This window comes from Ranitomeya variabilis, chromosome 8 (assembly GCF_051348905.1).
Source record: "Ranitomeya variabilis isolate aRanVar5 chromosome 8, aRanVar5.hap1, whole genome shotgun sequence".
Classification (NCBI taxonomy): Eukaryota; Metazoa; Chordata; class Amphibia; order Anura; family Dendrobatidae; genus Ranitomeya; species Ranitomeya variabilis.
In genome coordinates, this window is record NC_135239.1 from 199,257,012 (window position 1) to 199,284,370 (window position 27,359).

A 27,359-nucleotide genomic window follows, 5' to 3' on the forward strand; every position below is an offset into this window, starting at 1 on the left:
CACAGGATCTAACATGTACAATGGAGATGTCACAGCTCACCTCCTTCCCCTTCTTTCACAATGACCTTTGCATATACTCATTAGACACTTCAATACAAAAGACAGAATCCTGGTCTGACCAGGGTGTCCAAAGACATGTGTTGTTTCCTGAAACAGGAAGTTACAGTTGCCTTGAGGTCTGACCATTGTGTCTAAAGACCTGTAGTGTTTCCTGAAACAGGAGGTTAGAGTAATCTTGGTGTCTGGCCATTGTGTCTAAAGACGTGTTGTTTCCTGAAACAGGAAGTTAGTCTAAAAAGGTCCCCCCTTGACCAGTGTGAAAATTGCAAGTTTCTTATTGAAAAAAACAAACTATGAAAAATACTTAAGTAGAGTTTTAACATAATAACCTGATTCAAACACTCGGTGATTTTCTTGTGATAACCAGTGGTAGACCTCAAACAAGTATCCAGATAGAAGATCTGGTCCTACATAAGTCCTCCTAACCGGAAGGGAAACTGGAGTACAAGTCCAAGATCGTATGAAAGGGTATATGTTTATTAGACACTACATCATAGACAAAAAAAAAACATTTTAAAAAGTATTACAAAAAATGGTACATGTTCAGCAAGGATTGCAAGATGGGACCAAAAAGCGGTGTAGCCTCCTAATACTGCTGCTGCAGCAATATTAGGAGGCTACACCGCTTTTTGGTCCCATCTTGCAATCCTTGTTGAACATATACCATTTTTTGTAATACTATTTAAAATGTGTTTTTTTTTGTCTATGATGTAGTGTCTAATAAACATATACCCTTTCATACTATCTTGGACTTGTACTCCAGTTTCCCTTCCGGTTAGGAGGACTTATTAATAGGAGTGTCCTAATGTTTTTCTGATGTGGTCTCTCCCTCTCATTAGTTTCCCTACAAGGTGTTGAGCATGTTTGGGAGGGTCACTGTTATACTTTCCATTTTGGGCTGTATTTATTCTGGTCCTACATAATCAGCCTTAAAAGGGGACACCCACCCATAAATGGTCTTCTACTATGTCATGGGGGTAGATGATCAAATTAGAGAAGTCCATGACCACCACTAATTTTAAAAAAACTCAGAAGAATCTCAAAGGGATCTCTCAGAAACTAGATCAACTCAATCACTTCATGATGGAAATCTTGTCTCCACAGAAGAAATAGGTAGAGATCTTCTAAAATCTCAATGATGCAGAAGATCCATTTTGGGTGGATTTCCCCTTTAATAATCCAAAGAAGATGTGTGAGAACTTAGATCTCGAGAACTTTATGGACTTACTATCATGAGCCTACAAAAATATAAGCTTAAAGCATGACAGGGGTTTAGCCACCATAAGGACCTCATCACCAGCCCATAGGCAACAAATGTTCTTCTGAGTGTCCCAACGATCCCAATCGTCCATTCTTCTACTACAATGATCGTTTTGCAGATGGAAACGGTTAAAATCATGAAATGTTTCATTTTTTAGCTTTATCTTCAAGCTTCCAAAATCTGAAGAAGAATTCTCCTATCTCAATATTTGAAGAGATAAATGAAATCCAGAGTCCACATGGTTCGCTACAACCGCTAAAAATTCAGTCACCGCCGTCAGCAGAAATTGTATTGATCAAGTTTTTGGTCTTTTTTTTTTTTTTATTGTTATTATTTTTTTTATTAAAGCTCCTGCGAATAATTGTTTGAGCAGAAAAATAGGGTGAAAATGTTATTATTCGTTAGCACAGTTCCTAAAAAGATAAGTCTTGAAGTCCAAAAGGGAGATTGAGTGCACATATTGTCGGAGAGGTGTTAACAATTCTTGGCTCCGCCACCGGGTTTTCCGTTTGCTACCGTGTTACCTGCAAAAAAATTTTAAAAAAAATAATGATGATAAATGGATATGAAGGAGTGAATCACATATAGCCCAGATATACACTTCTGGGCAAAAGTTTTAGGAAAAAGTGGGAAAAAAAATAGAAGTTTTAAAAGTTTATTATCGATTAACAAAATGCAAATTCTTAGTTTGCATCATTTTTCCCACGACTGCCCAAAACTTTTCAATAATACTTTGTGCGTGTGTGTGTATATATATATGTCATATGAAAAAGTTTGGGCACCCCTATTAATCTTAAGCTTAATGTTTTATAAAAATTGTTTTTTTTGCAACAGCCATTTCAGTTTCATATATCTAATAACTGTTGGACACAGTAATGTTTCTGCCTTGAAATGAGGTTTATTGTACTAACAGAAAATGTGCAATCTGCATTCAAACAAAAGTTGACAGGTGCATAAGTATGGGCACCCTTATCATTTTCTTGTTTTAAATACTCCTACCTACTTTTTACTGACTTACTAAAGCACTTTTTTTGGTTTTGTAACCTCATTGAGCTTTGAACTTCATAGCCAGGTGTATGCAATCATGAGAAAAGCTACTTAAAGTGGCCACTTGCAAGTTGTTCACCTGTTTGAATCTCCTCTGAAGAGTGGCATCATGGGCTCCTCAATTTCCACTGTGAGGAACATAGTAAGGAAATGGAAGAACACAGGTACAGTTCTTGTTAAGGCCAGAAGTGGCCGGCCAAGAAAAACATCAGAAAGGCAGAGAAGAAGAATGGTGAGATCAGTCAAGGACAATCCTCAGGCCACCTCCAGAGAGCTGCAGCATCAACTTGCTGCAGATGGTGTCACTGTGCATCGGTCAACTATACAACGCACTGTGTTTTTTTGCCGCCATGCATAATGCCTTTTTGTATTACCAAACAACTCAATCTTGGTTTCATCAGTCCACAGGACCTTCTTCCAAAAAGAAATTGGCTTTTCCAAATGTGCTTTTGCATACCTCAGCCGACTCTGTGGCGTGCTTGCAGAAACGGCTTCTTTCGCATCACTCTCCCATACAGCTTCTCCTTGTGCAAAGTGCGTTGTATAGTTGACCGATGCACAGTGACACCATCTGCAGCAAGTTGATGCTGCAGCTCTCTGGAGGTGGTCTGAGGATTGTCCTTGACTGATCTCACCATTCTTCTTCTCTGCCTTTCTGATGTTTTTCTTGGCCTGCCACTTCTGGCCTTAACAAGAACTGTACCTGTGTTCTTCCATTTCCTTACTATGTTCCTTACTATGTTCCTCACAGTGGAAATTGACAGGTTAAACCTCTGAGACAGCTTTTTGTATCCTTCCCCTGAACAACTATGTTGAATAATCTTTGTTTTCAGATCATTTGACAGTTGTTTTGAGGAGCCCATGATGCCACTCTTCGGAGGAGATTCAAACAGGAGAACAACTTGCAAGTGGCCACTTTAAGTAGCTTTTCTCATGATTGCATACACCTGGCTATGAAGTTCAAAGCTCAATGAGGTTACAAAACAAAAAAAAGTGCTTTAGTAAGTCAGTAAAAAGTAGGTAGGAGTATTTAAAACAAGAAAATGATAAGGGTGCCCATACTTATGAACCTGTCAAATTTTGTTTGAATGCAGATTGCACATTTTCTGTTAGTACAATAAACCTCATTTCAAGGCAGAAACATTACTGTGTCCAACAGTTATTAGATATATGAAACTGAAATAGCTGTTGCAAAAAAAACAATTTTTATAAAACATTAAGCTTAAGATTAATAGGGGTGCCCAAACTTTTTTATATGACTATATATATATATATATATATATATATATATATATATATATATATATATATATATATATATATATATAATATATTACACACGTGACACTGTGTTACACCAACCACTTGCCTTCTAAGTGCCACCTGACTATCGCGTGTTTCGCTCAACTCCACCCAATACCTGACCATCTCTCTGAGCTGCCTTGTACTGTCTTCCAGCTCGGCTGGTTGTGAGTAGTGATGAGATAACCTAAACTTAAAAGTTCAGGGTTCGTACCGGACAGTTAGTACCTTGTGCTAAACGCTGAACAGAAACTTCTCCCGGAAGTCTGTTGCAATGTTTGGAGCTCTAGGGAAAGTCCGTTGTAGAGTGAGGGAGGGAGAGAACATTTTCCAGCTCAAAAGTTCAGGTCTCCATTGTTTTCAATGAGGTTCAGGTTCTGGTTCATGTTCTGGTACCCGAACTGAGCTTTGGAATAAAGTTCACATCAGATACCAAAACCCGAATTCCCATGGGTCTGCTCTTCCCTTGAGAGTCATAGGGAGGAGCAGCCAAACTCTGCAGGAATTTGTATCCATCCTGTCCTGCAGAGATTTGCTTCCCTGGCCTATCACCTGCCAGTAGGTGATATATATCAGGTGACTCCACCCTCCTCATTCCTCGCCTGAACTTAGGTTCCTAGTAGTTGTCTCTAGTTCCTGTTTGTGTATGTTCGCTGTCTCCTGTTATTGACCCGACTCTTCTACCCTAATCTCTCCGCTCTGGACATCGGCTACGTATATTGAACCAGTGCTGCCTGCCCTGACCTTGCGTTTCTCGCCCACCTGTACCTCGTACCTGTGTTTCTGACCCTCCAGTCAGCTGATGTAGTCCCGGGGATTGCTCTGGAGTGGTACCTGGTGTCTATTGAAGACTCTGCTTGACCCTGTTTATGGGGAACCTTCTGGTTGATGCTGTTAGTCGGGGACACTGTTTATGGGGGCACTTTCTTGCTAATGTTGTTAATTGGGCACTCTGCTTAACACTGTTTAAGGGGGAACTTTCTGATTTATGCGGGTAATCGGGGGCTCTGGAACTGTTTATAGGGGCAATTTCTTGGTGTTCTTAATCAGGGACTCTGCCACTGTTTATGGGGTGCTCTCTGGCTGGTGTTGATGATCGGGAACACTGGCACTGTTTATGGGATACACTCTCTGGCAGGTGCTGATAATCAGGGAATCCGGTATCTTTTATGGGGGCGCTTTCTGGTTGGTGTTCTTTTTATGAGGGTACTCTCTTGCTGCTGCTGTTAATAGGAACACTAGCACTGTTTATGGGGACAATCTCTGGCTGGTGTTGATAATGGAGAACCCTGGCAATGTTTTATGGGGACACTCTGGCTGGTGCTGTTAATTGGAGACTCAGGTTTGCCCTGTTTATGGGGGCTGGTGGTGTTACAGTAGTCAGGGACTTTGGCACTGATTATGGGGCACTCTTTGGCTGGCACTGTTGTGGAGAACAATGGTTGTACTATATATTCCCAGGCTTTCTTTGTGGATTTAGCTTTAATTAGGGGTCAGTTTATTGGGGTATTCTTATACTAGCACTGATAATGGGGGACACTGTTTACAAAGAGACCCTCTTGTTAGAATTGTTACAAACACATTCTGGTAGTGTTATTGGTGACTATTATTGAAGGGTGCATGAGCATAACAAATAATAGAAGGGCTGATGTGACCCTTGTTGCCCATTCCAACCAATCAGTCATGTCCTTTATTATAGGAGAGTAAAACCTGTGCTCTGGTTGGCTGCTGCGGGCACGTTTTGAGCCATTACACCTGTTTATTTTCATTCCTATACATCATCTAGTAATTTTCTTGCAGTAACCGCCTAACGATGAAAAATAACTTTTTACCTTTTGGCAAAACTTTTTATTTATTTTTTTCTTTGTACAGACCTATTTTACAGCCGAGCCCATGAAAGCAGCGATCATACGCTTTACCCGGCAGACTCCCAATATTTTTGCCATCTGCGCCGATCGTAAACATTGTATAAAAAGTAGCACTTCTCTGCATTTCTATTTGCCCACTTATTATGCATTAAACTAGTTTTACTGCGCTCATGTAGATGCCGCCGCGTCCCTTCTCATAACCATGAGGCGTGCAGGTAGAAAATAAGGAAGGAACGGCGGAGTGTAGCCATATTTTTCTTGTCGTATCAAATATGATGTATTTTCTTCATGCAAGGCAAATGTCTAAGTACATTAAAAAAATATGTGCGCACAACGGAAAGGAAAAAAGAATATGGAAAAATTAGCAAAAGTCGACAGAAAATAATTTCTTCTTGTCCGTATTGAAAGGTTGTAAATAACCAATTTTAGTTAACGGGGGTTATGCATTTTAGACCGTCCCTTTTTGTTACAAGGGTTTGCCAATAATGAACGATCGGCCGTAGTCTCTAAATGGACAAGCGATCAATTTCCCTGCAGCGCCCCCACAGGGGAAATAAAGCATTGCATGATCAATGGGGTGGGCGAGTAATACATGTTGGATCCTCCAGAGTGATGGACACTAACTGTAGCCACATTGATAAAAGTTCCCACTATTTTTCTTAACAGATTGATTAAATATGACTTTTTTTGCCTACATTCTAGGTATTGTAGCTGGATATAATTGGGCAGTAAATAAGAATATGCTATGCTTGGGATCAAGGTTCTGCGTTATTGAATGGTCCGCCATTGACATAGTGACCGTTCTTCCTAAGCTCCTTTCAATCTGACTACATAGAAGCCATTGTTGGCTACTCTTTTATACAGCTGTCCTTGCACTTCCGTATGGTTTCTATATGGATTTTATCATGCACGCTCCATTACTGACCTTGGTAGTTTTGATTTTGTTTCCGCTGCTGCAGGACCAGCCTGTGAGATCGGGCAAAACTTTGCAATCCTCCCATTCCATGCACGGCTGCATGTGACACCACCACTTCTGGATGACGATGGATGCTAAGGAACAAAGCAATAAACCATCAGACAGCGGAATGAGCCCCATGCACAAGTCCGACACACCGCACACCGTAAGTGCAAAATTACACGGGGACTAATTCCTATAAATACAGGGAAACCCCATTACTTTTCCAATACTATTGCCTGCTAGTACAGAAACCACCGGAGACTAGACGGAGGTGGACATGACTTGGGGATGGGTGGACCGAGAACTCCTGCAGCTTTTGTTTGTAACGCGGTGTAGATTTTAAACAAGAGTGTTGTAGCTTTAAGAGGAAGGCGTTTAGATGTTTGTGCCTGGTGTATTACTGTGAGGATGGTGGGGCTTATATAGGGGAGGCCACTCTGGCTCTCCCTCTTTCTCTCACAGGATGGACAGGAGGAAACATTACCCTCCCTCCCGCCCTGTTTATAATCTCTGTCCTAAAACTTTTTAATTATTGCTTGTATAATGATAGATGCTTTATTGTATTTTTGAATTTGTCATTGTATATCTTGTACCAAGTTCAATTGTATATTGGCTATAAAGAGTTATTATTTGCGGTGACCTTCTAAGCCCAAGGGAAGGGCAATCCTTCAGCCATGGTTCCCTGGAGGTTTCCTCCACAGGGGGTTTTTCCTCTCCTGAGCGCAGTATGATGACTCTTTGTGAGTCGGAGGTTTGCCAAGTTTAGTCCCATTAATGCTTTTGCAGGGACTTCTAGTTTTTAAGTTTATAAAAATTATTTAATTATTAACAAAATAAAAAAATAAAAAAATAAAAATAAAAAATGACAAATGAGACATAATTTATAACCCGTCACGGCTTTGCGGTTTAGGAGTCAGGTGGAAGTTGCAGACAAGTTAAGGTGGACTCATTTTAACTAATAGAGGATGTAAAACCTCATGGTACTAGCACTCCACCTGACTCCTACTGTGATTATTTAATTCTGTGATTTGAATAAAAGCTGTGGCCATTTTGACAACCAAAATAATGTGTTTTGTGTATTTATTTTAGTACCTAGTTTTACAGTAGTTATGGTGGTTTTAAGATGGAGTGGGGTCCATCCCATATCCAAAAGTCATGTGAGCTGCATGTGTACAGTGTGTGCATGGCATGCAAATAATGCAAGTGTGGCATTTGTCCAGAAAGTGAGTGATGCATGAGTCTCATGCACAGCAGCGTGCGAGGGCCAAAAGGACTGCATGAGTCCAGCAGGCAAGTGGTGAATATGTCCCATGAGTTCAGCAGGTGAAAGATGAATATGACCCATGTGTCCAGCAGGTGAATGGCGAATATGTCCCATGTGTGCAGCAGGTGAGTGATGAATATGTCCCATGTATCCAGCAGGCGAGTGGTGAATATGACCCATGTGTGCAGTATGTCAGTGGTGAATATGACCCATGTGTCCATCAGGCGAGTGGTGAGTATGACCCATGTGTGCAGTATATGAGTGGTGAATATGACCCGTGTGTCCAGCAGGTGAATGGTGAATGACACATGGGTCCAGCACATGAGTGGTGAATATGACCCACATTAGTGGTGAATTTACGCCATGGGTCCTGCTCATTAGGCCTCTTTCACATTTCCGTTTGTACGGGGCCGTCGCAAACCATCGGCCCGATGTACCGACGGACGTTGTGCTACTTTCTGCACAATGTGGGCAGCAGATGCAGTTTTACGACGCATCCGCTGCCCATTGTGAAAGAGCGGGGAGGAGGGGTCGGAGTTCCGGCCGCGCATGCGCGGTCGGAAATGGCAGATCCGACGGACAAAAAAAACTTTCCCTTGAACGTTTTTTTTGTCACTACGGACCACAAAAACACGACGCATCCGTCGCAATCTGTCATCAATTAAAGTCAATGGCAAAAAAACGGATCCTGCAGGCACATTTGCAGGATCCGTTTTTTGGCCATAACGGATTGCGATGGATGCAAAAAGACGGAAATGTGAAAGAGGCCTTAGTGGTGAATGTGCATCGTGTGTCCAGTCTGAGTTAAACATGTGATTGACTATTGTGTGGTGTGCTTTCGGGGTCTCTGCAGTCAGTGTATGTCCCCCTTCTCTGCAGGGCTTATAAGTTGCACCTCTGTGTCCCGTCCTCTGATATCTACGATGCTCCGGATTGCGTTTCCACGTACGTCTCACTCACCCTCTCTAACAAATATACTATTCTCATGTTTACAAGAAATATTTTTCAGAACTAAACTGTCTGTACAAATCGAAAAGTGACAAAAAAGAGCCGGCTCTGTAATTACCGAGTTATGTAAATAGGTGCAGTGAGTGCACCTATAGAGCGAGCAGTCAGGCATTGCTGACGATCAGCGGAAAATTACACCGCACCTCGTGTTATTACACAAGATAATTACTACTTTACAGACGCGCGTCGAGGTATGAGACTGACGGCTCGCCACCAGCAAAGATGGCAGCCTGGAAAGGGAACAATCTCCCTAACACGCGGCACTGTGGCTGCGCGGGGAAAGCTGCTCTTTTCTAAGTAGACCAGTTGCGTTTTTTTTATTGTCTGTTTTGTGTCACCTGTTACTGACTTCTCGCTCACTATTAGGCCACATTAATGCACATTCACAGTGGAAATGTAATAATGTCGTGAAATAACCAGGAAAAAAAAAAGGAATGACTGGTCAACAAAGAATTGACTTCCTGAGAAATTGCAGCATTTTACTTATGAAAACGATACGGAGTCTAAGAGGTAACGTTTCTCCTTGTGGAGAGTGACAAGCCCAGCCTGGCATATCAGAGTGAGGAGACTTACAGGCCATGCATCCTCCTCTGGGAAATTAAAAAATACAAATAGTCTCTTCACAGAGGAAGAGGACTAGAACTCTAGCGCCACCTATTGGAAGTGACGATCCTAAAAGTCAAACATTTTCAGACCTCATTCTGTAGCACTGGCTACTGTTATGTAGAAACTGATTGTGGATCCTATCAATTGATCAGTATTTGGCATTTACGCTTGAGATCTATTAACACTGATAGCACTTTAGGTTAACCGAGTTATGTATACGCCTCCGACCTCTATATTAATGTGTGGAGTACATGCCGGTAATACCCGATTCCCCCTGTTGAAATCGTTGTTGACTTTGTCTTTTATTGTTGATAGACTGATGTGTATGCCTTCTTGTTATTATGTCTTAATAAAATAATTTATTATATCTCTGTCGGCACAAAGTGGTCATTGGCTTCCACTGACGTCACGTTGACAGAGCAGTGGCTTCTTTTCCGCTCTGTTGATGAGGCGTGAATGCCAACGTCATGCTGATTGACAGCCGGCTCCATGATGCCTTAACTGCGGGGAACCGGCAGTCAATCAGCATGACGTCAGCAGTCACGTCCAGTAGGCAAAACAGCCCAGAAGAGAAAGAGCTACTCTGTCGATGTGAAGCAGCTGAATCACCAGCAGGAGCGGTCAATGACTGCTTTGTGCCGGTGCGCCGAATAGAATAGGCAGGTCGTTAGAAACGACTTGCCTGTTTATTTTTTAGGCGCATACTAAAAAAAAAAAAGGCCTGGACACTTTAAACAAGATGGGCTTTTCAGGTGCCGATCTACAATGGATCAAGGATAACATTTTAACTTCTACTTTGAATGTATATTTTTAAAGGAAATCTGTCAGCATTATTTGCTATGTAATCTGACGGCAGCATAATGTAGGGGGCAGAGACCCTGATTCCAACAATGTATCACTTACTAGTCTGTGCTTTGCTGTTTCAATAAAATCAGTGTTTTATCACCAGGAGATTATCGCTACAGGACTAGTTGTCTCATGCCTGCTAGTCCAACCACATCCACCACACTGTCATTCAGTGGTGTGGGCGGGGTTACACAGGGCTCTGCATTCCAGTAGATAAAACAGGGATTCTATCGCAACTGATACATCGCTGGAATCAGGGTCTCTGTCTCTACACCATGTGGCTGTCAGATTACATAGAAAAAAGCTGCTGACGCATTCCCTTTAAAGGCCTAATTATTTGGATTCTTTCTGCACTCTAAGACGGTTTTCCCCTTTAAGAAGAAGTTTAATGAGTCAAGAAGCGAACCATAAATTTCAGGTGCTGAACTTTTATATCTAGCGAAAACAATCTTGAAATGGGAATGAGTCCAACCCGAGCAAAGATCCAGGAGAATTACAAAACTATGAAAGAAAAGATAGATGAAAGACGACAGACATGTGAAAGAGCATGTCTGAGGAGAAGCTCTGCGGATGAAGAAGAGGAAGATAAATTACTTTATCAGAATGTATAACCCCGGCCTAATCCATCCCCGGCACAGAAGGTAGACAAGTTTATGTAAATCTTTGGTGCTTCTGCAGGGAGAACATTCAGAGTCTGGTGGATTTTTAACCATTCTTTAACATTTCCCTAGATCACGGCCAGGTTTAGCAAACACGGGGTCCTGGACAACTAACAAAGCAGGGCTCCTGATATTTTTAGGCAATTAATATATTTTCAGGCCATAAACTTGAGTAAAAAATATTACAATATGTAGGCCACATAATACCGCAAAGAAAACACCGCAATATAGGACTCAAAAATAGAGCAAAAATCAATACACCCTACATACTATCACTAAACATTGGAGAAAAAAATACTGCAATACTGATTCAACACACACCAACAAGTCCACCTCTGAACGGCTTAAGGGCTGTCCCACACGTCCAGATAATTCCGGTACCGGAAAAAATCGGTACTGGAGTTATCCGTGTCCGTGTGCCCGTGAGCTCACGTAGGCCATACGTGCGGCACACGTGTGCCGCCCGTGTGGCGAGTGGGTACCACACGGAGCGTGCAGGAGTCAGCGCTAAAGTTCAGCGCTGTCCCCTGCATCGTGCTGAAGCTGCCATTCATATCTTCTGTGCAGCAGCGTTTGCTGCATAGAAGATATGAATAATAGTGTTTAAATGAAAGATCTATGTGTCCGCCGCCCCCCCCACCCCCTGTGCGCCCCCCGCTGTTCAGAAAATACTCACCCGCTCCCACGTTGGCTATCGCTGCTTCCTGTCCTGGCCGCGGCTTCTACTGTATGCGGTCACGTGGGGCCGATCATTTACAGTCATGAATATGTGGCTCCACCTCCAATAGGGGCGGAGCCGACTATTCATGATTGTAAATGAGCGGCCCCACGTGACCGCATACAGTAGAAGGCGCGGGGCAGAGAGGAAGCAGCGACAGCCAACGTGGGAGTGGATGAGTATTTTCTGAACAGCGGGGGGGCGCACAGGGGGTGGGGGGCGGCGGACACATAGATCTTTCATTTAAACACTATTATTCATATCTTCTTTACAGCAAACGCTGCTGCACAGAAGATATGAATCGCGGCTTCAGCACCATGTGGGGGGGACAGCGCTTACTGGAGCGCTGTCCCCTGCACGCCACACGGACTGCAAACGGAGAACTTCCGAGTGTGGTCCGTGTTTTACACGGACCCATTGACTTTAATGGGTCCGTGTAATACGTGCGCTCCCACGAACACTGACATGTCTCCGTGTTTGGCACACGGAGACGCGGTCCGCAAAAAATCAATGACAGCTGCACAGATGCATTGATTTCAATGGGTCTACGTGTGTCAGTGTCTCCGGTACGTGAGTAAACTGTCACCTCACGTACTGGAGCCACTGACGTGTGAAACCGGCCTAAGAAAAGCAAAATTAAGACTTTGGAGTGGCCTAGTCAAAGTCCTGACTTTAATCTGATTGGGATGCTGTGACCTTAAAAAGGTGGTTCATACTCGGAAACCCTCCAATGTAGCTGAATTACAACAATTCTGCAAAAATGAGTGGCCAAAATTCCTCCAGAGCGTTATAAAAGACTCAATGCCAGTTATTGCAAATGCTTGATTGCAGTTTCTGCTAAGGGTCCTGTTGTGAATTCCGTTCTCGGGCTCCCTCCTGTGGTCGTGAGTGGTACTGTGTGAGTTCTGTTCTTGGGCTCCCTCTGGTGGCCTTTAGCGATATGGCTGGTCTGTAGCTGGGCTCAGCTGCATCATTTCCTGCTATGCTGGCTCCTATTTAACTCACCTGGACCGTCACTAGTTGCCTGCTCTCGTTGTATTCAGTACTGGTTCTGATCTCTCCTGGACCTCCCTTGTGACCTGTCTCCTCTTGGAGAAGCTAAGTCTTGCTTGTTCATTTTGCTCATTATTTTCTTGAAAACGTTTCTCAGTATATAATGAGTTCAGTCCAGCTTGCTTTAATGTGATTTTTCGCTTGCTGGTAGCTCTGGGGTGCAAGAGTGCGTCCCTCACATCGTGAGTCGGTGTGGGGGTTCTTGTACTCTCTGCGTGGATTGTTTTTGATAGTTTTTTACTGACCGCATAGACCCCTTGCTATCTTCTATCTATCTAGTGTTAGCGGGCCTCATTTGCTTAACCTGTTTCATTTCTACGTTTGTATTTTCCCCTTAACTCACCATTATTATCTGTGGGGGGCTGTCTATATCTTTGGGGTTATTTCTCTGAGGCAAGTGAGGTCTTTGCTTTCTCTCTAGGGGTAGCCAGTTTCTCAGGCTGTGAAGAGGCGTCTAGGTTTTCAGGTAACACTCCACGGCAGCCTTTAGTGTGTGTGGATAGGATCAGGGTTGCGGTCAGTATAGCTCCCACATCCCCAGAGATTGTCCTAATATTCTGGTTCACCTGTCCGGTCAGTTTTGTGATCCTACCACCGGATCATAACAGGGTCCCACCAGTTATTAGGTTTAGAGGGCAAACACCTTTTCACGCAGGTCTCTGTAGGTTTGGATTTCTTTTTCCCTGAATAATCAAGTCCTTCATTTATAAACTGCATTTTGTGATTACTTGTCTTATCTTTGTCTAACATTTACATTTGTTTGGTGATCTGAAACATTTAATTGGGGCAAACATGCAAAAGAATAGGAAATCGGGAAAGGGGCAAACCCTTTTTCACACAACTGCAGATGAAGAATAATAATATAGAAAATAAGATAGATACATAGATAGAGACAATACATTGTATAACGAGGCTGATTTCCCATTCAGGACTTTCGGGACGGCTTGGTGACATCCCCTATGGTTATCTCTGCAAATAATGTAACATATTACAGGAATTGGCTGCTTCATCCAAAAACATAAATTCATAAATTATGTAAAATGTGGCTTACAATAAGAAAGCAGAGGGGAAAAAAAAGATAAATTGCCTTGTTTTATAATGGAACAGATTGAAGAGCAACAGGAACCTTCATTAATACAAACATAACACGGAGAGCAATGAACGCAGTTACAAAATAATAATTTACGGTTCGGGACTTATGGTTGGGAATATTACATATGAGACAGAATTACTGCACAGTGATATTTGTCACCATCTTCAGGAAACAGTGGATACAGATAGAACATGAGTGCAAAATGCTGTATACCCCTGAATGAATGAAAATCAAGCTCCCTCTACTGGTCACTACTGGGATTACATGTTAACGCTATTTACAATGAGGGACTGAAAATTCCTTAGAATTGCAAAATAGTGGTAATACTGTGAATCTAATCCTGTGGGCTCTAGTATAACTATGAGGCAGGCACTAAGAGAACTATAACAATGCTGTAAGTGCTGGGGATAAGCATGAGGCTGGAACAACAGGGACTGGTATGAGGCTGACCGTAATAGGACTTCTGCAATGCTAGTCCTTTTTTAAGATAAATATGGACCAGCACTGTGGTGACAAGCTATGAAGCAGGACCCATAAGATACTACTATCATGTTGGTATAATAAGGTCTAATATGAGGCTAAAAGGTCTAATATGAGGGTGGTGTGGTGTGCCCCTTTAAAATGTATTAATACTTTAGTCCTCATTGGACAGAGTGGCTTTCCCAATCAGGGAAGATGAAAACGAGGCCTGAACAGAGGTAGACAGCTGACATACTGCAATGAGCGAACATTTCCATCACTTTGCTTGCACTTGCAACAATCTGCTGGCAAGCATCTCAGCAGCACTTCCTTCTCACAGACACAATCTATTGGGATCTTTCACAGTGCAGCATAGCAGAGCTGTTCACAGCCAAATTTTATGGTCACCCCCTCCTGGCAGTAGATCCCTGCAGTTTTAGTCTGACAACTTGGACACTTTCAGCCTACTCGTTTACTACTCCCCATGCATTTGCTGCGTCTGATGTGTTAATTCTCTTTACATTACTCTATGTGGCAAACCTCCCGGGTCAGTATTTTCTGCCTTTATGGTTCCCGCTCCTGTATCTACTCTATATGGCAGTCTATTCTCTGTGTGTCGGCGGATATGGTCTTCACTCACCGGAATGAGCCTACGTACTCCCTCTAGGGTGGCTATCCTCGTCCTCACTTTGTATTGGCCATCCTCACATTTAGGAGGGCTAATGGGGGAGAGTCCAACCCCTGCAGTGCAAGATGGAGCTTCCTAAAAGTTCCTCTGCAGCCCTAACTAGTCCCAGGGATAACACATTAATTTGTAAGGGGGGCTTACCTCTTATTTGCCAGATTTTTTTTATCATGGATTCTTACTTATTTCTACCTGGACCTCTTTTGCTAAATCTTTCCATTGTGCAGCCTAAAACAAAACAGTACACCTCTGTACAACACTTTTCAGCAGGTGTGGGCAGACATGGTAATGCTAACTCCACACTTCCCATGACTCGGCAGCTCAGTGTGGTAACTCTTTATGCTTTTCATCCATCTCTTTCGACATCACTCCTATGTTGTAGCAATCTGGTTTTTTTTTTCGTTCCGGGGGAGTGCTAATTTACATACTTTACATTAAGTATTACATGTAAATGAATCTGTATACACCCAATTGATCTTTTCTGTGAGAACCTGTATGCCTTCCCTTCCCCCAACCTATGAAGTCTGCAGTGACTAACAATATGGAGAACAATATGGGCCCGATTCATTATGAAATTTGAATCTTTTTTTCTCATTTTTGGTGGTTTTACCTTTTTATCATTTGGGCATTTTCCCCCTTTTAAAAGTATATTTTATATGTTTGCTCTTTTTTTTTTTTTTTTTTTTTTTTTTACTCCTATCACTGTGGGCAGGCTTTGGGGTTCGCGTAAATTTTCGGATCATTCATCAATAGCGGACAACTCCCTTTAAGACCATTGCCAGCATTAATTTATAAGACACACCTAGACTATTTGAGGGTGGCCTTAACATTTGAAAACATAATAATAACCCCCATCCGAGTCTTTTTCACATCACAGTTTTGGGAAGGTCAGCTCTGTATCATTTACGTCCTCCGGCAGAATAAAGCCTCCTATAAAAATGAATGATTGAATGAATCAATCAGATTTGAGCCTCCATTTTTTTTTTCAGTTCAGGTTAATGTTAAAGCCATGATGATAGAAATGCTCGACATTAACGTGATCAATACACAATATAGCAAAATGCTGCGAAAAGCGTCGGATCAATGCCGACACATTACGGCTTGGGCTTTTTACTAGCTGAATATATTAATACATAAGAAATAGCCTGCACATAGTCACAATGATCTATTGCTTCTATTAGGAGTAAACCTGCGCTAGTTCCGTCTCAATTTCAGGAACTAAAAAAACAAAACATTGTACATTTTATCAAAATACATATGTGTTCTATATATCGATGGAAGTGAGGGCTCCAATAGTGTCCAAAAATGTAATGGTCTCATGCAACCAACTGATCGGAATTACTACAACTATAGAATCTGATCAAAAACTATACAAGGATGAAAAAAAAATGTTTATTTTGCAACAAATAAAGACAGAGGAACAAAAAAGGAACAAAAAAGGCTGATTAAAAAGTAAATCCACACTGGGAAAAAAGGATGAATATTGTGGACCCCTGATGTTTTTCCATATTGTAAAAAAAAAACCTAATATGTATAAGCTTGTCCTGGCAGATCAAAGGGAAATGCAAACTAGTAGGAAAGCTTTAAAGGGAACTGCACGCTCAACAAATTGCATAAATCGCAAGTACAGGCAAATATAAGAAACTGTATAATACATCTTATCAGAGAAATCTGCTTAATCCCCACTTATGAGCCACTTCTTTATCTCCCCTTTGCCTTCTGAACTTGTCATTCCCCTTGAAAAATCAGCTCAAAACCATATTGCACAGACAAGACGGACTGCAGGCTCACCGTGGTGTCAGGTGACACAAATTCTATGGAGAAGGGAAAGATCAAGAGGAAGGAGCAGGGAGAGGAAACAGGCACAATATAAGAAACTGTATAATACATCTTGTCAAAGAAATTTTCTTCCTTCCCCAGTTATTAGTCACTACTTTATCTCCTGTTTACCTTCTGAACTTTGTCATTCATTCTGAGAAATCCGTTCAAAACCATCTTAATTAGACAGGACAGACTGCAGGCTCACTGTACTGACCAGTCACACATACTCTATGGAGAAGGGAAAGATCAAGAGGAAGGAGCAGGGAGAGGAATTGGGCACAATATAAGAAGAAACTGCATAGTGCATCTTCTCAAAGAAATGTGCTTCCTTCCCCAGTTATTAGTCACTGCTTCCTCTCCCCTCTGCCTTCTCAATTTGTTATTCAATCTGAAAAATCAGCTCAAAATCATCTTAATCAGACAAGACGGACTGCAGTCTCACTACGGAGATATGTGACACATATACTATGATGAGGAGTGAGGAGCAGGGAGAGCAAACAGGCAGAGAGAGGCACAGAAAGATCATACTTAGTTTTATAACAAGTCTTTTAAATCTCACTTCAGTGCTGGATTCACATCTACACAGCGCAGTACTGCAATATAATTAAATCAATGCTGCTTCTCTGTGTGCTAAAAGAATAAATGAAGACCTAGAACTCCTCTCTGTGTGCTCTTCTGTGCAGCAGCATACAGAATAGGAACCACGCGTTTCGCACAAAGTCTTATGTGGTGGGGCAACTTTCACCTGACATCTCGGCACCCCCAAAAGCTACACCCCTGTATGATAAATACATAGGCGCCGATCACCTTGTGCAGATACAGTACCTACCTTCCACACAAGATGGCTGCGCCCTGGTGGTGCCGGCTACCTGCCCCGGGAAACAAGAGCACTTCACCGTTTGTGACCTCTCCTCAATGCGGTTTTTATTGCAGCATCGATGAACTGCGACAACCTCGCACGTCCCCTGCTTCACTTGATGATGAGCTGCACAAAAAGGACAATAAGGAATTAGATGTTACAAGTCATGTCTCATTTGGCGATGCTGTCATTTATCTGATAGGGGTATGTACGATGAAGGCTGGGGGCACACGGTGACATTGGGTGGGGCACCTGTAAGGTGGCCAAAGTTTGCTGGGTGTCACTGTAACATCACAATACAAGTGAATGGTGCGGCACTGCAACCGCGGCACGCAACTGATCACGTCAGATTTTTTGCAACTTTCACAGTTGCAGTTCACAAGTCACGGAGTCGCAATGTGACCCCTTTCACTTGTATTACCCTGCGATGTACCGTAGGTGGTGGACAAAGTCAACGTGTAGAACCAGACTGAAATGTAGGTGATCTCCTCCAGAAATAGCGCCACCCTTGTCTGTAGGATGGGTCTGGCATTGCAGCTCGGCAGGAGTCATTTGTATTCTGCAATGCACAAGACGCGCTATTTCTGAAAGATATCGGCCATGTTTTGTAACTTCCCGCATTCCCTGACGCCACTCGACCTGTAAATTCAGAAATGACCATATATTGGGTGTATGTATGTCTACATATAACAGTGTATCTATCTATATAATCATCTAAGGTAAACTTCCGTCTGTTTGTCTGTCTGCTTCTCTGTAATGGAAATCCCGGGTCGCCGTCCGAGACCAATCAGCGACAGGCACAGTCCGGCCACGAATTGGCCCCTCCCTACTCCCCTCCAGTCAGCGCCCACATAGCGTTTTAGGACTGCGTTACACCACGGTATAATGTGCTGTAACACAGTCCGTTAATGCTGCCGTTAACCCTGTAAGTGTGCCCAACTTTTTACTATTGATGCTTCCTATGCAGCATCAATAGTAAAAACGTATAATGTTAAAAATAATAAAAACAACATTATATTCTCACCTTCCGCCGTCTGCGCCAGCCTTTCCCGCTCCTCGCGACGCTCCTGTCCCAAGAATGCATTGCGGCAATGACCGGAAATGACGTAGCGGGCTCGTTGGGCTGTGCTATATACTACGTGGGCTGTGCTATATACTAAGTGGCCTGTTATATACTGCGTGGGCTATGTTATATACTGCGTGGCCTGTGCTGTATACTACATGTGCTGTTATATACTGCGTGGGCTATGTTATATACTGCGTGGCCTGTGCTATATACTACATGTGCTGTTATATACTGCGTGGGCTATGTTATATACTGCGTGGCCTGTGCTATATACTACATGTGCTGTTATATACTGCGTGGGCTGTGCTATCTACTACGTGGCTGTGCTATCTACTACGTGGCTGTGCAATATACTACGTGGCTGTGCAATATACTACGTGGCTGTGCTATATACTACGTGGCTGTGCAATATACTACGTACCTGTGCTATATACTATGTGGCTGTGTTATATACTACCTGGCTGTACTATATACTACCTGGCTGTGCAATATACTACGTGGCTGTGCAATATACTACGTGGCTGTGCTATATACTACGTGGCTGTGCAATATACTACGTGGCTGTGCAATATACTACGTGGCTGTGCAATATACTACGTGGCCTGTGTTATATACTACGTGGCCTGTGTTATATACTACGTGGCTGTGCAATATACTACGTGGCTGTGCAATATACTACGTGGCTGTGCTATATACTACGTTCCTGTGTTATATACTACGTGGCTGTGCTATATACTACGTGGCTGTGCAATATACTACGTGGCCTGTGTTATATACTACGTGGCCTGTGTTATATACTACGTGGCTGTGCAATATACTACGTGGCTGTGCAATATACTACGTGGCTGTGCTATATACTACGTTCCTGTGTTATATACTACGTGGCTGTGCTATATACTACGTGGCTGTGCAATATACTACGTGGCCTGTGTTATATACTACGTGGCCTGTGTTATATACTACGTGGCTGTGCAATATACTACGTGGCTGTGCAATATACTACGTGGCCTGTGTTATATACAACGTGGCCTGTGTTATATACTACGTGGCTGTGCAATATACTACGTGGCTGTGCAATATACTACGTGGCTGTGCTATATACTACGTTCCTGTGTTATATACTACGTGGCTGTGCTATATACTACGTGGCTGTGCAATATACTACGTGGCTGTGCTATATACTACGTGGCTGTGCAATATACTATGTGGCCTGTGTTATATACTACGTGGCTGTGTTATATACTAATTGGTTGTGTTATATACTACGTGGCTGTGCTATATACTACTGTACGTGCCTGTGCTATATACTACGTGCGCTGTGACACTCTTTCGCCCGGGGCCCTCAAAACCCTGGAGCTGGCCCTGGCTTCACTGATTGTTCGCGGCCGGCCGGGACCCATCAGCAGCAGACGCAGTCTGGCCGCGAATTGACGCGGGATTTGAACCACACTTCGCTAATTGGTCGCGCCCGGCTGGCCGAATCCTGTGTATAAATTGCATTATTCTGAAATCTTCATAAATAAACTACATATATATTCTAGAATACCTGATGCGTTAGAATCGGGCCACCATCTAGCAGTTAATGACGTCCTATCTTGCTTTCACCTCCCTGGTTCTAGCCCTAATATAGTCATACATTATTTATGTATACCATTAGTGCACATACTGGGTAGATGTCCATTCTGGATTCAGCCTTCACTATGGTCTGACAGTAATTGCACAGTACAGTGATATCAGGCCATCATCCATCTGCACTTTGCATGACACTTGACGGACTGATGCGGTCAGGCTGGGAGGCTGCTTTGTGCCTCCACCTGCAGGGATGTGGCGATAATTCAGTGCAGAGCATCTAATACAGGTGATACATGAGGATGATGCATCTGGGGACTCCTGTAGAAGCTCCCTGGAGCCATCTACTGGACAGAGTTGGTATTGCGATCGCAGTGTTCCCATAGGAAGCCAGTGTGTATCCCCCACGTGTCGCCTCACTGGACTAATGACTGACTGTGATATAAGGAGCTGTGGCTAGGACATAGATTCAGTTCAGTGCTTCTGACCCATGTGCATACACTTAGAATTTTGCTAAATTGGTCCCTCCCTATGAAATATGATATACATATATAGTACCGCTATACCATCCACACACATTCATAGTACTGCTTTACTGCAAAAATACATAGTACAGCTATACTACACATATACATACTATAGCGATACTATACTGCAAACAGACGTAGCACCAATATACTGCATATATTTATAGCACTGCTGTATCATATAAATAGACATAGTAGAGTGAGCTATACTACACACATTCATAGAACTGTTACACTACATATAGACATAGTACCGCTATACTACACACATTCATAGTACTGTTACACTACATATAGACATAGTACCGCTATACTACACACATTCACATTACTACAATACTGGAAACAGACATAGCACCGATATACTGCATATATTTATAGCGCTGTTGTATCATATATAGACATAGTACTGCTATACTACACACATTCACATTACTACAATACTGGAAACAGACGTTGCACTGATATACTGCATATATTTATAGCACTGCTGTATCATATATAGACATAGTACCGCTATACTACACACATTCATAGTACTGTTACACTACATATAGACATAGTACTGCTATACTACACACATTCATATTACTACAATACTGGAAACAGACATTGCACATATACTGCATATATTTACAGCACTGCTGTATCATACATATAGACATAGTACCGCTAAACTACACACATTCATAGTACTACCATACTGCAAACAGACATAGCACTGATATAATTCATATATTTATATGCACAGTGCCTCTTCAGAGAGGAAAAGGACTTGAACTCTATAGCGCCACCTGTTGGAAGCACCGATCCTACAAGTCACTACCGACCCTTTAACAAGTCTTGCAATATGGCTTAGGATACATTTCAAATGAGAATCTCAGTTTGTAGACACAGTGTTTCGGGTTATTGCCCCTCGTCAGTGCAAAGTATGACAACTGATTTGGCTAGATGAGAGGCTCTGGACTGAGGTTTAAGGGGTAACTTGAGGAGAAATGATACCCTTTTATACCTATCTTTCTAGTACTGCTGTATTGCATATAGACATAGTATAGCTATACTGCACACAATTAAAGTACTGCTATAATGCACATATACATAGTACTGCTACAATACACACATTCATAGTCCTGCTATGTTTCACACCTTTATATATAATGCACACATTTATAGCACTGCTGTACTGCACATACACATGGTGTTACGATTCCACCTAGAGGTGTGTCTGGAAGTAGTGATTGACAGTTCAGCCGTCCAATCAGTGGTTGGGGGGTGTGCTGAGCTGTTATTATCAGGAGTGACAGTTCAGTCATCCAGTAAAAATAAACAGAAATCCAGTCTGGTGCCGGCACTCCTGAAAATTCTAACGTGGTGAATCGGCTTATTTAAAAAAAAAAATTATGAAATGTACCAAGTAAAAACGACGCGTTTCGGCTTAAAAAAAAGCCTTCATCAGGTAAAATATACATCAGTTCAGTCATCCAATCAGGGCCAAAACATGTTGGGGCTTCCTCCATGTCTGCTATTCGAGTGATTACTTGGCTATTTAGCCGGCTATCTGCCTCCAATTAGTGCCAGTTGTAGCTTTGTTCAAATGATGTGCGCTTGCTCTGTTCCTTGTGTTTCTGTATTTGATCTCTCTGTTGCCCAACCTCGGACCTTGCCTTTGACTATCCTTTTGCCTAGCCTTTTTGTCGTGATCCGCAACCTTCCCACATTTCTGACCTTGGACTGTTACCTGACTATACCTTTGCTTATGATGAGCCCTCTTGGTATCTGATCCCGGACCTCTTGACTTCCCTGCCTCACAGATTGTCCATGAACAATGACTAGCATCACTACACTATACACATATGTATAGTACTGCTATACCACACATATAGTACTCCTATACCATACACACTTATAGCATACTATATCTCACACATTCATAGATCTGCTGTAAAACACATTCATAGTTCTCCTAGTTCCGCACACATTCTGCTGCTATAAAAAAAGAAGCACATTTGTTGTACAGCTATACCACACAAAACATAGTACTGCTATACTGCACACTTTCACAGTACAGATATGCTGCACATAGACATATCATGGCTATACCACACACATTTGTATTACCGCCATACGACACACAAATATCGAGATGTAGCAAACACCAAACTTTTGCTTCAAGCCTTTGTGTTCTATACTAATTGCATAGCTTTACCGCTATAATACAAGGATACGTAAATAGTTTATTGCTGATTTGATGCGTGCTACCTCTGCAGTACTGCCCCACACATAGTACCACCATACCACACAAGTTATTGATATAACTACATTGTACATATTCACTGTACAGCTATACCAAGAAGCCAAACCAGACACTCCATTTGCAGACACAGATTTTGGGGTGTTTGCCCCTCATCAGTGCAAAGCGAGAGAGCAAGGGATCTGATTTGGCTGGATGAGAGGCCTCTGATGGGATCTAAGGGGGGACGTTCCTGCCTATGGACAGTGCCAAGCCAGAGTAAGGAAGCTTATAGGCCATGCAATGCTCCTCTGGGAACTTAAATATGCCAACTGTCTCTTCAGAGAGGAAGAGTGCAGGAACTATAGCGCCACCTATTGAATCCACAAGATAGCAAAAAATTGTTGTTTTTCATTATCCGTTTCATATTACCTTTTTAGTCTGGTTGGTGTATTATGGTACACTACTACTCCCATCTTCCCTGGGTGGGGGGAAGTGTACAGAATGTGGGCAGATTTAGGACCTAAGGCAAGGTATGTGGCCCCGGCGTATTCACCATCAGAAGTAATTCAGGGAACAGGGCAAGCTAGGGCACCCCTAGCGTTAGGGATAGGGAAAGAGCCCCTGGTTCCGGGACCCCCGACAAGTTGTGACACATTATACATTTTTATATATACACACACACACACACACACACACACACACACACACACACACACACACACACACACACACACACACACACACACACACACACGCAATGCACATACTTCTCCTGCAGACCTGTCATATCTCATTAGTAGAAAGTAAGGATGAGAGGGCCCGAAATGAAAAGTTTGCCATTCATACCGGACAAGTTGCTAAACGCTGAACACGGACTTTCCGCAGATGTACGTTGCAATGATCAGAGTTTCGGGGGAAGTCCATTGCAGAAAGAGGGAAAGAGATTTTTTTTCTGAGTGAAGTTTTGGCCACCATTCTTTTCAACAGGGTTTAGGTTCTGGTTCAAGTTTGGGTACAATTTTGCTACCCAAACTGAATGTTGGCTTAAAGATCGGGTTAGTTACCAGAACCCGAACTTCCACGCGTCCGCTCATCCCTAGTGGAGAGGGATCCATGGTGTGCACAGGACAGGGCCGCTGCCTCACTCTGGTTAGGCTCTGTTCACATGATAGAAGATCCTGATGGATACGGTACACCAAACGTTTCCATAAGCCACCATTCATATGACGGAGGTCAACAACGTGTCCTTCATTTTGGACTGCACCATTCTATAGAAATGCATTTAGTTTTTCATCATACCTGACGATTGCAAGATTCCCGCCATGGCTTGTAAATGGAGCAATTTTCAATACTGCAACAGAACTGCGGAAAGCAACTGCGTTCTTCCGCAGATTAACTTATGTATGTATTGTGCCGCTGCAGTGAGAGGTATGTAGACGGCGTTACTCGCCTTATCGTTGGGCTTTTCACCAACTCATTTCGCTGTTGCTAATGTCTTCCTTTTGCCAAATGATCATCTGCTACTTAAAAGACTGCTAGTTTTCCTGCTGTTCTCGCGGTTTATCAAGGATTCTGACGAGGCTTTCTTTCGCTGTTTACTTGAGCCCTTTATAACAGCTCGATATGAGAAAAGAGGGTCGACGAGCTCAGTTGTCTGGTATCGGCGGATGAAAGGGATGAGACGACGTAGCTCTCTATTCACGCTCTTACTCGACTGAACACTTTAAAGAGTTTTGTTCCTTTGTACCTTAAAGGAAAAATTTATAGGTCTACACGTTATAATGCAAGAGAGATCTCAAGCTCTAAGGAACTAAGGTTACCCACAAGGTGAATGCAGGGTCCAATAACAGAGCTCTGATAAAAGTATCTGCCCCCTTCCACGGTTCCCTTTATTTCATGCCAGTAGTTCTTTTTCTTGTAAATTGGTATTCCCATGTTAGGCATTTACCGTATTTTCAGTGGATATGATATAAATGCCTGATAGATGCAGTAACAGTCCTTTAGAAAAAAAGGGTCTGGTTTCTGTGGCGATCTTCTTCTATTATGGGCCCACCTAGTGAGGTGGAACTGAATATTGCTCATAGAGACGATACACACTGATGGAGTAGGGTTTGTAGTGTGTAGAACACCAAAAGTAAAGTTTGCAATGCTTACAGCAGATGAAGGGCAAATCAGTAGATCGAAGCCAAGACATAAATGCTGATAGATTCAGTAACAGTTCTGGAGATAAAAGAGTCTGGTTTGTCTGTGGCCATCATGGGCCCATCTAGTGAGGTGGAACTGAATATTGCTTATATAGTAGATACACACTGATGGAGTAGCGTTTGTAGTGTGTAGAACACCAGAAGTAGAGTTTGCAATGCTTACAGCAGATGAAGGGTAAATCAGTAGATCAAAGCCAAGGCATAAATGCTGATAGATGCAGTAACAGTTCTGGAGAAAAGGGGGTCTGGTTTGTCTGTGGCCATCATGGGCCCATCTAGTGAGGTGGAATCGAATATTGCTTATATAGAAGATACACACTGATGGAGTAGAGTTTGTAGTGTGTAGAACACCAGAAGTAGAGTTTGCAATGCTTACAGCAGATGAAGGGTAAATCAGTAGATCAGAGCCAGGACATAAATGCAGATAATAGAGAAACAAACAGGATTTTGATGAAGAGATGAGTGTCAGGTGAGAAAACTGAATGGTGAGGCAAACTCCAAATTTATGGGGTAAGTGAACACAAAGCTTATTTAATGGTTAGACACACAAATACCTAGGGTGATGATGTAACAGGATATCACTGAGCAACTAGAGAAGCCAGTCATGGAGCACAGCAAAGGACAGGTACCATAGGGGAAGGAAGCAGAGCCCAACCATGAGGTCATCATGACCGGTTCATAACATCTTCATTGAAGTCTGTAGGCTTGGTGCTGCTTGCTCTGCTCGTTCTGTAAATCTTGTAGACTTTAATCAAGATGACTGCATCCAAGCATGGCCATCACTCTATTCAAACGTATGGAGAATGCAATTGATGCAAATCAGAGTCACTAGACATCCGAATAAATGAGGGTTTCAAACCGCAATGATCAGGCACCATCATCCTAAATGCCTGAGATGGGAATATCCCTTTTGATGCAACATAATTGTGAACAAGGCCAACACCAACCATCTAGAAAAGTACTTTACCACATTGTTGGCTGATGACTCCAAATTATTTTTTCTGGCTGGCCAATAGGTTGGCCATTGATTATAATCAGCTAATCATCTGGCTACTAAAGAAAACCGAACTCTAAGATGGTTTCTCTTTGTGGAGATCACTATTTAGGGTCAAGAGTCTTATGAGGTAGAGAAAGGTTAAATGTAGGAAGAACGAAGGAAGAAATCTTGGAAGTCCTACCATATAAGTCAATGTCTGATTCAACTAGGCATAGTTTAGAACAATAAAAATGGGTGTAGCTCATGTCCACCATTTTTCTGGGAGACCTTACCTCTCTGAAGTCTATTTCCAAAAGCTGGCAAGAATGTTTTATCCTGTTATTTTATAATTTTCCAAAAAACGTTGTAATAATGTGGCAATTTTACAGAATTTTTTTAATTAAAAAAAAAATGGAAACTCATACTGTGAACAAGGTCTAAATTAACATTACCAGTTCGCATATTTATTTATAATCAATAATGTCTGAACTTTGCATTTTTTATGTTTTTATTTATTTTATTTTATTTTTTAAAGGACCGAATTTTTAGTAAAAACTTTTTGATGTAATTCTTTGGGTATATTATTACATATTCCAGTAAAGTTAGGTAGGATAAAGATTCCTGGAATCCATATTTGCGAAAACGTGTCAGCCTTTTAAAAGAGCATTTTCTGAAAATGGAAGTACAATGAAGGTCTAGCACCTAAGACCTTGTATTCGCGCATAGGATGACCTTGCGGATTTAAGCCCGGAGTCTTGGTGACCTTGAGTACAAAACAAGTCCTAGTTAAGAACATGCTATTCTGTAACCTACGCTACAAACACTGTCGCAATTATTCGGTCTTTGAGGTTCTCCTCTATTGTAGTCACCTGTGGCGTGGATAAAAAGAGGGTCTATTCAATGCATCTGTAAACCATCTAAAGGGGGATTTATTTGACTGGCACCCTTTAAAGTCAAACTTTTTGAAATCTACTTGAATGTATGAAAAGTGTCGTCTAGTTTCATGATCTGTGGGGAGAAAGGCTCAATCCATTGACGGTATTACGGTATCTTTTTTTAGAATTCTGCATAGCACAATAACTGCTGGCGTCAATTGTGTCTTATACAATCGCAAACAGCGGAAAGCCTATTACAGTTGAAGGTAAACCTCTCCTCGTTATCAAACCGGCACATAAACGGACGAAAAGAAAGCAATTTAATGGACAACTGACCCCCCT

General features: G+C 42.3%; 1 protein-coding gene across 2 annotated transcripts in view; it reads right to left on the minus strand.

Annotated features, from left to right (window-relative positions):
* Window positions 1-761: 761 nt before the first annotated feature.
* TAFA4 (TAFA chemokine like family member 4) overlaps window positions 762-27,359 on the minus strand; it is a 187,692-nt gene continuing 161,094 nt past the window's right edge. For both annotated transcript variants that reach the window (XM_077276068.1, XM_077276067.1), the window contains 3 exons: window positions 17,538-17,693; window positions 6,464-6,588; window positions 762-1,845 (listed from right to left, as the gene is read on the minus strand). In XM_077276068.1, coding sequence (XP_077132183.1) covers window positions 1,834-1,845; window positions 6,464-6,588; window positions 17,538-17,693 — 293 coding nt within the window. In that variant the 3' untranslated portion in view covers window positions 762-1,833. The remainder of the gene's footprint in view (window positions 1,846-6,463; window positions 6,589-17,537; window positions 17,694-27,359) is intronic.